At 43.0% G+C, this 13624-nt stretch overlaps 1 protein-coding gene across 1 annotated transcript; it reads left to right on the forward strand.

Moving 5' to 3' along the window:
- Nucleotides 1-5294: 5294 nt before the first annotated feature.
- On the forward strand, nt 5295-6576 carry LOC147250772 (POU domain, class 3, transcription factor 4-like). Its single transcript, XM_086222535.1, has one exon. It carries the CDS (start codon nt 5353-5355, stop codon nt 6439-6441), a length of 1089 nt encoding a protein of 362 aa, XP_086078661.1. The 5' UTR covers nt 5295-5352; the 3' UTR covers nt 6442-6576.
- Nucleotides 6577-13624: the final 7048 nt, after the last annotated feature.

Consider the following 13624-nt stretch of genomic DNA (forward strand, 5'->3'; position numbering starts at 1 on the left):
GTGAAGGAGAGGTAGCAAAGGGTGTCAGGATTTAATGTGTGTAAGCGTGTGTGTGTGTGTGTGTGTGTGTGTGTGTGTGTGTGTGTGTGTGTGTGTGTGTGTGTGTGTGTGTGTGTGTGTGTGTGCGTGCGTGTCATGGCAGCATCACCAGACCTCCAGGGCTCAGTAGGCTAATTAATAATGAATCCCAGAGAGTCTACGTTTGAAATGCAGATGTGCAACTGCCAGCTCCGCCTGCTCTTTCAGAGGGACCTGTGTGTGTGTGTGTGTGTGTGTGTGTGTGTGTGTGTGTGTGTGTGTGTGTGTGTGTGTTAGGGGGGAGTTGTTGGTTATTTTTTTGGCAGGAGCAAAAAATGTGCTGATATTAATATGACATTCATCTGGGTTGTTGCTGAAATTAACCAGAATTGATTTTGAAAAAGCCAAAAAGAACTTTTGGAAATACTGTTTTGGTTTCTTCATTTAACCTGACCTCTCCTCTTCCTTGTTGTTGCCAGCAGAGGCCTAGACCCCAAGCTCTTTTCTGCTCTCTGCGCAGAAGAGAAGAAGAGGGAGGACGTAGAGGAGTTGGAGAGGGACTAAAGAGCGTACATTAGGTTTCTATAGACTCTTCACTCTTCTACATGGCAATTTGGGGCTGTGTATGCTGGATGTTTGTGTTGTGGTGGAGCAGATAGACGTTTAACAGATGGTAATGTTATGTAGATTTTTCACAAACAGTGGGTCCTTCAGTCCCAGTGACGATATACTGGCCAAACATTACCTGGAAAACACACACACGCACGCACACGCACGCACGCGCATGGACGCGAACACAAAGGTTTGCGCAGCTATCAGTTTTTGGGACATTGTACTGACTGTCATTGATATGGACAGCCTTAACCGAAACCCTCTGCAGCTGATGTCTAACCCTAACCATCAAGGAACTCAGAAATTATACTTTGCAACATTTGGACTTTAGGTCAGTGTTTATACCAGTAAAGGTTTCCAAAAGGTAAGTCTTTGTACCACCCCCCCCCCACACACACACACACACACAAACAAACACACACACACACACACACAAAGGTGAACAGCACCTTTGACAAATACTTACTTGTTTGAGGGAAGGCAAGACAGACAAACAATTTTAATTTTGTGAAGGTGTTCCAAAGTCTTGCAGATAATGAAAAAAATAATATTGGATTGCTGTGTGCAAGTGGAGGGGCTTCAGTTAAAGAAGGAGGCAACTGAAAGACTCCCTGACCTCAGGCGTGTGTGCTGTTTTGACTGAATTCATTTTCTAATTAACTAGAAACCCAAATAATTTTACGCTGGAATTTGCATCATCGCTGGAATACAAATACACACACATACACGCACTCACACACACATTCCGGTTGAAGACCTGATACACTTCATTGAAGCTTCTTTTTGCACTTGTTCCAGAAAATTTAATTACATTTTGTGGTGGATTCCAAATCATTTTACAGGTTTAAAAAAAAAATAGAATATAGTTTCATAAAATGTCGCTTTTTATTACTTCCATATATAATGATCATCCATTTTTTCCAGGATTTAAGTGTGGATTCTCCACATGACAGTGGCTGGAATCCTTATTCATTTATTATCTTTAACTAAAGACCATTTCCTGATATATTCCTGATTAAAAACTCACTTAATAACCGGAATAAAAATAAATACATTTTCTTTTACGAATCATTTTCACTCATGGTAAGTGAAATAAAATCTATATTAAAACGATCCAGAAAGATATAAATTATACGACACAAATGAAACCTGAGTGGCCTAAAATCTTATTAAATTCCTTGGAATGACGTGAAGATCCACTGATTCGGATTAATATCCAACTCAAAAACGTAACGATTCTTGAGCGACTTTGGTGAGAATAAACTCATTCATCAAAAAAATGATCAGAGTGCTTTGGAGGGAATTTTTCCTAAACGTATCAGCGTATCAGCCTTCATTCTAAGCTTGTGGGAAATGAATAAACGCTTGAAATACCTTGTAAGGATTTGAACTCGCTTTCACAGCAGACCAAACAGACGCACCGGGCCACATGCATCATAAATGGAATGAGCTTTAGCCTCCTATATTTTCATCTTCTTTTGTGTTTCCTCCTTCTAAAATCTGCTGGACACACACACACACACACACACGCACGCACGCACGCACACACACACACGCACGCACACACACAGACTAACTACACCGCACTTAGTTTCAAATGTATGGTGAAAACAAACGGCTTGTCACCGGAGTGACGCGGGATTAGTTCGGGCTTGTTTTTGAAAGGAGCTCCTGTTTAAACACGGTGTCACTGTCCTTTATTAGCCACGTCACGGAGTAATGGGGATATTGATTTTACTGTCTGGATGTGTGTTTGTGTGTGTGTGCGTGTGTGTGTGTGTGAGTGTGCGCGTGCGCGCGCGCTAATGTCTAGGATGAAGAGTTGAAATTCAGAGGTAACATGCAGACATATATGCCTGTTTATGAAGAGTGATTACAATCGCTTATTATTAAATATCTAAATTTTTCATATAAATGAATGTGCGTGTGTGCGTGTGTGTGTGTGTGTGTGTGTGTGTGTGTGTGTGTGTGCCAAAGTGATACATATGGACTGTTGTAAAGGCTTGAACCGATTCAGAGGTTTAGGCTGCAAGCAGGGAAAGTTTGCATAGGTCATGACACTCAGTGACAGGTCGCACCCTGAGGCCCGAGGCTGTCTCAATAGCAGACTAAAGCTGATTTATCTCTAAGCTGCTGCACCTCAAAATGGAAGGGCGGGATTTGGGGTATTTTTGCGTTTATTTAAACCAAAAAAAAAAGGAGAAAATACAAAAAAAAAACTATGAAGCTACACACCTCAACTTCTAACATTTCAATCGTTTCTGAAAAAGCAAAGCAAAACTGATTTATAAACGTTACTCCATATAAATAACACACAGAATGCCCCTTAAAATGAAAATGTATCGACATTTGCAACAACAAAAATATGGTGACCCTTCATAAACTTTCAAAGCTAAACAAATGTTTCGTAAATCACACACACACACACACACACACACACACACACACACACACATACATATATATATATATATATATATATATATATATATATATATATATATATATATATATATATATATATATATATATATATATATAATCTTAGGAATCCGAACTGAGACAAACGGAATACAAACAGGCTCCTGCATATAAAAAGGCTTCCACGGCTCGAAATATGTATCAAATTATAGATATTTGTACATCATTTGCTTTATTTCACAGGAGCTCACGTTTGCCCGTTTTTATTTACCGCCGTCGAGTCACAGAGCTAAACGCGCAAGCCCCCAAATAAACACATACAAATACACTGATAAAGTATCATTTTACAAATAATAAATGACACAAATTATGAATATTTAATGTTGTTGAACAGCACCAGTGTGCACCTTGGTAGGCGAGCCCGGCTGGCAGGCTGGTGTAAGTGTAGCGGTGCTGGCTCGGGTTATCTGTGAATGGGTTCTTTATTGGAGGCGCGGAGCGGGGATTTGCCTTTTATTCGCCTCTCTATGGAAACGCGCTCGACGGCAGAAAAATGTTGATGTGAATAAAAGGAATCAGCACAAGGAGCGTTTCGAGAGAAGCATCTGTTACACTTAGAAACTTAGACTATCGAGAGCGCTACAAACCCCCTCTCCAAGAAGCACTCCATGCCTGCTTTAACGCTGATAAATGCGCCTAAATTAATTGTTTTAAACGTTTTGTTTATTTTTTTGCTTATTTTTTTTTTGGGGGGGGGGGTGTTCCCTTCAACCTACTTGGCATATATCGGCTTAGTATATTACTTTTAATAGAAAATATGCCTTGTAAATGTAATCCTTTCTTGTGCGCAATTTCACAACAAAACGCGTATTCTATCAAAACAATATTGCCTCTCTGCCATATGAATTCACTCGATTTCGTTGCAAGTCAATCTCACACTTAAAATTATACATGAATGCCAAACACCGCAATTCAGTTCAGCGAACTAGGCCACTGGAACAACACAAGCATCAAATATTTAAGCACTGAAATTTCAAAGAGCGAATTACATGAAGAAATTACGCGCCGGAATAAACAAAACCTATCTCTAATTCATTGATCCTCCTTCATACAGGCCTTCTGAGGAGCGATACTCCTGTTCACCACCTTTCTTTCCATTCCTGTTTGTCCTTCGGATACCGAGGCCAGTCCCCCTCCAGCCGCGGCCACGGCCGTCCACACATCCAGCCCCGCTGTTAGCTCACCTGCTCCGGCCTCCTCTGCGTCTTCTCCACAAGCCCCCACGCTCTTTAATGACTTTCTGGTGGCTGCAGCCTTCTTTTTATTTCTCCTAAATGTATGAAAATGTATGCAAATTTAAATCAAGCTTAACCTGGGCGCTAGAGCAATATATTTAATGGAATCTCAACCCAGTAAGGAGACTGGGACGCAGTCTTCGAATGGCAAATGAAATTAGCAGCCAAGTTAGAGCTCACACATGCAGATAGATATGTTTCAAGCGTCAGAGGACCTGAGAAGATTGGATTGTGGTTTTAAATGACAGGCCAACGTTGGAGAAAACATAGGCCAACACATGATGACGTTTCAGGTGAGATGCGCACCCAAGAGGAGATAACAACAAGAGTAACAACAAGATAAATGAATTGGTTTGTAAGTGAAATTATACGTTCTTTAAGACTGGTATGTCTGATTTTCAATATTTACAAATTTAAATTTGGTCAACTACAAGTTTACTATGTGTCTGACTCAAATGGCCCTTGCCTTAAACAGTTTGCCATCTAAAGACGTGCCATCCTTTAAAAGCCCGAGGACGTGTTCACTAAAAGTTAACCATTAGCAGCGACACCTGCTTTTGGTTGGATTAGATCCTCCCAAATTAAGTGCTGGCACGTCTAACAAATGCCATTGCGCTTTAATCTCCTCCGTGCGCCCTCAAGAGTGGCGGGAGCAGCGTTTAACTCGTACGTAAATCAGTTGGAAACTTTAATTAATAAACAGGAACTGCGCTCCACGCGCACATTGTTCCACAGTCTGGCTAAATGGACCAACACCTCCGACTCACTTCCGGTTCGATTGCTTGTAACCCTTTCCCATCCACAGCTTTGCTTCCAGAGGCGGAGGTTCGGGGGTCTGTGCCGTCATTGGCGGAGCCGCGTCATCGCTGCGCCTCAGCCGAATTGTGAGTGGTGGGGGGGACTGTCAGTCAGCGGCGGGCTGCTGCTGAGACTCCAGAGAGAGGGAGATGTCAGAGGCTGAGCTTCTCCCTCCCTTTAGTAGCACTAGTGGGGTTCAGCAGCCAGCATGGCCACAGCTGCCTCCAGCCCCTATACCCTGCTCAGCTCCAGTCCCATGATCCACCCGGACAGCCAGGCCATGCAGCCTGCTAGCCCCTACAGAGGACACCAGAAGCTCCTGCAGAGCGACTACCTGCAAAGCGTGCAGAGCAACGGACACCCCCTCGGGCACCAGTGGGCGAGCAATCTGACGGAGGGCAGCCCCTGGTCGGCCTCCATGGAGCAGCAGGACGTCAAACCTGGCAGGGAGGACCTGCAGCTCGGCATCATCCATCATCGCTCACCGCACGTAGCGCATCATTCCCCGCATCACAACAGCCATGGCAACCACCCAGGAGCCTGGGGAACTCCGGTGTCCCACAACTCCTCCATTACCAGCGGGCAGCAGATCAACATCTACTCCCAGACGGGTTTCACTGTCAACGGCATGCTCGACCACGGTGGGCTCACACCTCCACCAAACCCACAGGGCCAAGGCATGCACCCGGGCCTCAGGGACACACTCAGCCCAGAGCACAGCGACCTCGGCGGGCACCACTGCCACGATCACTCAGACGAGGAGACGCCGACCTCGGACGAGCTGGAGCACTTTGCCAAGCAGTTCAAGCAGCGCAGGATCAAGCTAGGCTTTACGCAGGCGGACGTGGGATTGGCTCTAGGGACTCTCTACGGTAACGTCTTCTCCCAAACCACCATCTGCAGGTTCGAGGCTTTGCAGCTGAGCTTTAAAAACATGTGCAAACTGAAGCCGCTGCTGAACAAGTGGCTGGAAGAGGCGGACTCGTCCACGGGCAGCTCGAGCAGTATAGACAAGATAGCAGCTCAGGGGAGGAAGAGGAAGAAGAGGACGTCCATCGAGGTCAGCGTCAAGGGGGTTTTGGAGACGCACTTCCTCAAGTGTCCTAAACCCTCCGCGCAGGAGATCAGCTCGTTGGCGGACACACTGCAGCTGGAGAAGGAGGTTGTGCGCGTATGGTTCTGCAACCGGAGGCAGAAAGAGAAGCGCATGACGCCACCGGGGGAGCCGCCGCCGCACGAGGGACCCTACTCGCACAGTGGGAGCGCAGGAGACGCCTCCTCCTGCCATGATCTCTGACCGGAGCCCCGGGAGGAATATCCCCCCCCACCCACCCCCCGGCCAGACTCTAGAGCGCAGGGGCCGCGAGGTGGCATCTTCCAGCCGCCGCGCTCGTCCCGGTACGGACTCTTGCAGATCCCTCCAGCACTGACCCACCACAAATAACACCTGCTCAGCCTTCGTACTTCTCTGACCGTCATGAGGGCATTACTCTCTCTCTCTCTCTCTCTCTCTCTCTCTCTCTCTCTCGCTCTCTCTCTCTCTCTCTCTGGAGCCCGCCACATTATTTTCACGGATATAAATACAAAATGTGCCTAATAACCTGCCAGCGCCTTTAGTTTCTGTCTCGGTAGTAATTCTACAGATGGGACTGTTTGGGATTGTCTCTCACACACTTTTATGGTCAGTGGAGAGAAAGAAATAATAGAACTGGCTCGATAGATTTTTTTTTTTTTTTTTACAGTCCACCTTCCCTCGGGCTCACTTCCTTCTCAGCGTATTATTTTGTAACATACTCGTAGCAAATCTGTAATTATTTTTGCATATATGCAAATATAGGCCCTCATTCCAGTTGTAGAGGTACTGCTACCAACATAATAGCACTTGGAGGGAGGATTTCTCCCTCATGGCCTGTAGCTCATGAAGCCACACACACACGCACACAACACATCACACAACATACAGTCACAGTTATTTATGAATTCCTTCTTTTCGTTGACCAGAGAAACTGTGTGGACTCTGAACCAGAGCCGTGAATAGAAAAAGAGGGGTTTGATGCTATACACCTGCCTATAATTTTATTGTACGTTCAGTATCAAAATTTTTTATAATATTAATTACTCCTGTTCTTGGTTTATTTCCTAAGTATTTTTTCCAATATTGTACAGTTTTATATATTACCCTTTTGAAGTCATTAATTTAAACAAATGCTCTTAGTTATTCATGCACTTAATTAGCAATGTAAAAGAACACAATATTTTCAGTAAGATTGAACTGTTTCGGCGGTTTTATTCCAAATTTCGATGACAGCTCAAGTAATTATTTATTTTCAGTATAAAGCTTGTATTATGTTTTGAAATAAACTATGTATGTTGTAATAAACAATTTCTTGCTACAACTGTTCACGGTCTAAAACCGAATTTAAAGGGGGAGGAAAACTGAAATTATTATTATCCTTTTGATTTATTGCTGATTATTTTTGGTCATATTAATATGTAGTTGTATAATTCAACAGTATTTTAGTTTTTAAACATTATACACCATATCACTTAAAAGAAATCTGACAATGTTTTGATTCAGTCATGGTCTAACCTGACTCCTATTTAAATTAAGAGAATGCTCAATTCATAGATCAATTTACAAACTGTCTTCTCCACATTTTCCAAGATTCAAGTATCATTCTCACATCTGTAAAGTATCCAGCAGTGTGGAGACTTTGGGTGTATTGATTGCAGGAAAAATTAGAAGCTTTCTGTTTGCAATTCCTCTGAAATGTTATTGTCCGGGCCTTCTGCCCTCCTCAATCAGACATGCGTGATGTATCGCCTGGGCCGCTGGGCCTGACAGCATAACACAATGACACACACACACACACACTCACGAACACACACACACACACACACACACACACAATCAGGAGCAGATGAATCTCATTTCAAAGACTACAGCTGCGTATAATTGGCCATGCAAGGGTAAAATAGAGCTATATTCCTCAGAAAAAGCTATAATGCCTAAAAATAATTTGGGGATGGTTTGGATGTAAGTAGCTGCAGCACTGGTTAAATCATTCAAAAATAGAGCTGGAGAGGGAGAGTGAAGGAGGGGAGAGAAGTAGGAGGGGAGGCGGAAGGGTGCTAGGCCTTGCCTTGAAAACACAAGCCTGACTGGAATACTAATGTGTCTGAATTTATGCATCTCCTCAGTCTGCGGCCCTGAGAGAGGGGGGTGGGGGAGACGGCAAGAGAGAGAGAGAGTGGGTGTGAGGTTGGAGGTGAAAGGGGACAAGAAGAGAAAAGTAAAACCGTGGCAGATTGATTCCATCCATCTATTTTAGTTCATAATCACTGATTTCTTAAAGGAAGGGAGAGGTGGAATGACCTAGGATGAAGAAGAAAGGAGCAGCGATGTGGTTTCCCTTCCACTTCAGAGCTACTTGAAACTCTTTATACACTCTTAAACTAAACACTTCTCTAAAGAGTAACTGATACATCCACATAAATATCTCACTAGTGGAGAAATGATTGACTTAAAGGACAGATAGGAAACAACACTGGTGCAGGATGGATTAGGATTTCAGAGTAATGAAGAACTTTTGTGTTCTCCAAAACATTCAAGTGTCAAAGAATCTGAAGCCCCAGAAATGAGTGAGCCTGTGAATCAGATCCTGAGTAAGCGTGGACTGATCATCAGACAAGACAGCCACAATAGTGGGGTGACTTGTGTCGGAACAGTTATTTACTGGCTGCAGCTGACTCACAACTGCATCTCTTTTAATATATTCTGAAGTCTGTTTCAAAGATTCAACATGAATACATACTTAAAATACACAAAAGTAGAAAATGAATAAATAACCAAATTCTATATAAATTGTTCTCAGTGTTTTTATGAATAGTCTTAATTTTTTCAAGCTTACAAAGATATCTCTGGAGGTTGATACAGTGAATAAAAACACTTTGGGAGTAAAGAGCATTAAGTTGAAAGCAGGGCGAGCTCTTTGGTGCTAATAGAGTTTGCAGTCAAAGTGGCACTGTCCAAGGTCAAAGAGAGGTCATTGGACACCATATTTGTCTTGAATTATCGTGGGAAGCAGTGGGCTTCAGGTCAGTCACAACATCATGTACTTTTAGAACTTCTTGTTTCAAAAGAAACTCCACTCTGTTAATTTTCACATCCCACAGAGTCGAGATTGATTCCTGTCTGTCAACTGATGCTTTTATTAGAGGTGGGGGGGGAATCAATTAATCTAAGTGTTATAATTCCCTTTTCAGTAAAGTCTTATCAATTAGTGATGCAAATTAAAATCAGAATGTCATCGGTATTCATCAATATTGGCATATTGAATATCATTTAAAAGAATAACGATTCATTTTTCATTCTAGATTCTATCTATGCTTAACCATAGTCTCTGCTTAATAAAAGAGTTGTTCTTTTGCACAGAGGAACAGCAACAAAAAAAAAAGCAACAAGTTTCAGTTGCTACATCAAAAAGTGATTATATAGTTTTAATCTAGTGTACATTTCAGACTCTGAAATGCAGTCCAGTGTTTTGCAAGTAGAGTTTCCAAGTTCACATTTGTGCCAGGTGCTATTTGCATTCTGGCCTCACATTTCAAAGTCCTCTAGAATGATTTATGGTTCAACTTGTATGTGGTTGGTCAAGTATCAAAACTGCCAAGAAAAATAGCCCCAAAATTCAAAGATCAAAATAACATTTTTGTATAATTGCAATATTAAAGAACTTCAATAGAACTTTTCGGAAAATAGATAAGTCTGTCATCCCAGCCCTAGATATTTCATTCACACCAGGATTCCCTTTTAAACCTAGACAAAAGTGTGTGTGTGTGTGTGTGTGTGTGTGCGCGCGTGTGTGTGTGTGTGTGTGTGTGTGGGCAAATGAATCAAACAAAATATGAAGACATGGTTGGCTGAAATTAGATGATGATGCTAAAATTTCTAATCGGTTGACAAATATGATCACTTTTGTAGAAAAAAAAAAAAGCATTAGCCAACATTATAAATGTGGATCAGTTCCTCAGAACATTGTGGAAAACTTACATTGTTTTATGTTGAATTTAGCTGAGTTCTTTACTCTCAAAGCTCCTGTCTGTCAGAGAGATGACGTTATCATCTTGGTGGAGGTATTTACTCTCCGAGTGCCCTTTAGTTTATAAATAATTATAGTTGGTTAGAGTAGCTCCAACAGTCATTCGGGTTGAGTGACAGAGTGTGTGTGTGCGCAGTGAATCACCCGGCCAATCCGGCTTGCAGGTCAGATGCACACAGGACATCTTGTCGAGGGAAACCAATTCCTGAGAATTATCACACACTTTTAAAACAAAATCTCCCTACAGTGACACAAGGGTGAAGACATTAATTCTTCGGCCTTAATTTGGTGTTTTTACACTATAATCACATATTAGAATGCATTAACTCACCGCAGGGGCAAAACAGGCAATCCTACACTCTGACAACTGCAGGGCACAATTTCAGAGATGGCTGGAGGGCAGATGAGCGTGGTCGAGAAGGACTGGAGCGATTTAGTGTGTAACAGGTTTATCTGAGAAAGCAGAGTCGAAGGAGAGGACATGGATGAAGCAGATGGAAGAATCTGCATTAATTGTGAAATTATTTCAAAGGGCTGCAGCTTCAGTGGAGGGGAGGATCTTATTGTGAGTGTAGGAATGGTCATGCATAGAAATAGGGAACCCTGACGTCTCCTGTGTTGTGATCCTGTCACTAATATGAATCCCAGGAATGGTGTCAGTCCAACAGCTGCCTCTGTGATCTTATTTTTCTCGTGTGTCAAGCCCGTGATTGATGTCTTTACAAAAATTTCCACAATTAAAATATGATGCTCGTGCAGTATGATGGCCTCATTAGGGAAAAGATGACTAGTTTGTTATTTTGAAGTCCCTGCCAACTTCAGTGTAACATTACCTGGTCAGACATGGCTGCACAATTAGGAGGTCTTGTTTAAAAAACTGAGCAACATGCCTGCATATGACATGAACTTTTTTCATCCTACTTACACTGCCAGCATGTCTACTGAACACAGACATACACACACAGAAGTGAGAGTGGTATCTGTGAGGGCAAAAAGGCCTGTTTATGGCTCTGAGAGAGTAAATCACTGTGTCTGATATCTTCATTTGAGACAGAGGGCTGATCACTGCTTGTCCTGCTTGTTCCACATTAACTCATTATCACACACACTCACTCCATTAATTCCCTTGCTTTTATTAGCAGCAAGAGTGGATACACACACACACACACACACACACACACACAGTGGACCGATGACAAGCGCTGCCTCTACCTCATCTGACAGCTAATGGCTTCATTAAGAGCTGCGTGTTAATTGGCTGACTTTGGGGAGACACTCGTTAATGAGGAAAATTGATTCACACCTGAGTGGGGCGCACTGCAGCCACAGCAGCACTGAGAGAACTCTGAATGACACGCAAATATGGACCGCAGTTCTAGATTGTGAGACTGTAAGTCAATGTGACGGAGCCATGTCCCCATTTACTTCTTTCCAGCCTCAACATGGAACATGGTTTTGTTTCCTTGCCAGGCGGACTTATTAGCCTAGTGCTTGATTAGCACCAGGAGGGCAAAACAAAGAGCAGTATGTCAAAGCAATTAGCCCCACTGTTTACTCCTCAGCTCCCACGCTGGAAATGCATCTAATTGGGGGGGGGGGGGGGTCATAGAGTCAACTCACGCAGTTGCCGTAAAAAGGACAACAGCTGGTCCATAGGCAAGAGTGAGTATGTGTGTATTGATGGGAGCAATCCTGCAGCCTCAGTCCATCTGCTTTCCTGCCCGGATCTCCATCCTCTACTATCTGGTCATGACAGCTGTAACACACACACACACACACACACACACACACACACACAATGGAGAGACAAAATGGAACCAGGCGAGACTGATCATTTACATGAAGTATAGGATGCAGACACACTCAGGGATGTTCAGCTTAAGTCTCATGCACTGGATAGTGTTACCACCTAGTGGTTGCTGAAGCTCTCTGCACCTCTTGTATTCAGAGGTGAGGAGACAAACCAGTTTGGGATGAAGCCATCTTTTTCCAATGGCTTTGTTGATTAAAAAAAAGAATAGTTAGACAGTAAACAAAGTGCATTGGTCACTGCTTTTATGTAAGCATAGTGTTCCTTAACAATGTGATGTAAAGATGAAGAACCATCACTGCAAGCGCACTGTGGTCTACTAGAGATTTATTGAACGTTTGTCCTCTCATCAGCCTCATTTCCAGCATCATCGGGCAGTTATTGAAAAAAGCTCAGGTAAATCCAGTGCTCACAACTGAACAGTATCACAAGTTAGCAACTATCTGGTAAAAACAGGAGAGGTTTCAATAGGTCATGTATTTTCCTCTCAGTTTGAAAAAATGATGGAAAGAGCCAAAAAGCAAATGAACATTGACTTAAAGTAGTTGGTCTGTCCAGAAAATAGGATGCTCAGTAACTTGCCAAGCAATACAAATCCATGATTATCAAACTTGGTCAACAAGCAGTAACATTAAAAAAAAAGGTGTCTTCTCCTCGTAATTGTGGTATATTCCCAAACTTAGACAACACAAATGCAATGGGGAGTAGGTTATCATGATTAATGTTAGCATATATTAGTTTGATTTAAATTGACTGGTTGGTTCTCATGACTATTTTAGCATACTTTAGATTGATTTAATTTGACTAGTTATCCTAAAAAAAGATCAAACTAGGCAACTTGACTCACCTCAGTGCCTAGTTTGATCTTTTTTGAGAATTACAATGACCTGGAGGACTGAGAATATTCACAAATACAAGTTAGTTATCATCTCTGGCTAATGTTAGCACAAGTTAATTATTCACTACGTGACCAGTAGGATGAGCAGCACATCGCCTCACAGCAAGACGGTTCCTGGTTTGAGTCCCGGCTCCAGCACGGGATCTTTCTGTGTGGAGTCTCCATGTTCTCCCTGTTCCTGCGTGGGTTCTCTCTGGTACTCCAGCTTCCTCCCACAGTCCAAAGACATCAAGAGGGGACGAGGCTGATTGATACTCTAAATTGACTGTAGGTGTGACTGTGAGTGTGAATGGTTGTCTGTCTCTATGTGTTGGTCCTGTGATGGACTGGTGACCTGTCCAGGGTGAACCCCGCCTCTCACCCGAAGACTGCTGGGATAGGCTCCAGCCCCCCCCCCCGCGACCCTTAACAGGATAAGTGGAAGGAAATGGATGGATGGACCATTAGGATATACTGTCTAATGTTGGTTTACACTAAAATGATTGAATGCTGTTACTAGGATATCCTAGTTTATGTTGGCATATAGTCGATTTCTCCTATATGATCCAAACCTTAGGGGGCAGCATGGCTCAGAGGTAGTTTAGCAACCAAAGGGTCACTAATTTGATCCTCACTTCCCCCGGTGACCATGTCAAAGTATCCTTGAGCAAAATTGCTCCTGATGGCCCTA

This window comes from Aulostomus chinensis, chromosome 13 (genome assembly GCF_037954235.1).
Source record: "Aulostomus chinensis isolate RoL2024-O1b breed Wild chromosome 13, RoL_Achi_v1.0, whole genome shotgun sequence".
NCBI lineage: Eukaryota > Metazoa > Chordata > Actinopteri > Syngnathiformes > Aulostomidae > Aulostomus > Aulostomus chinensis.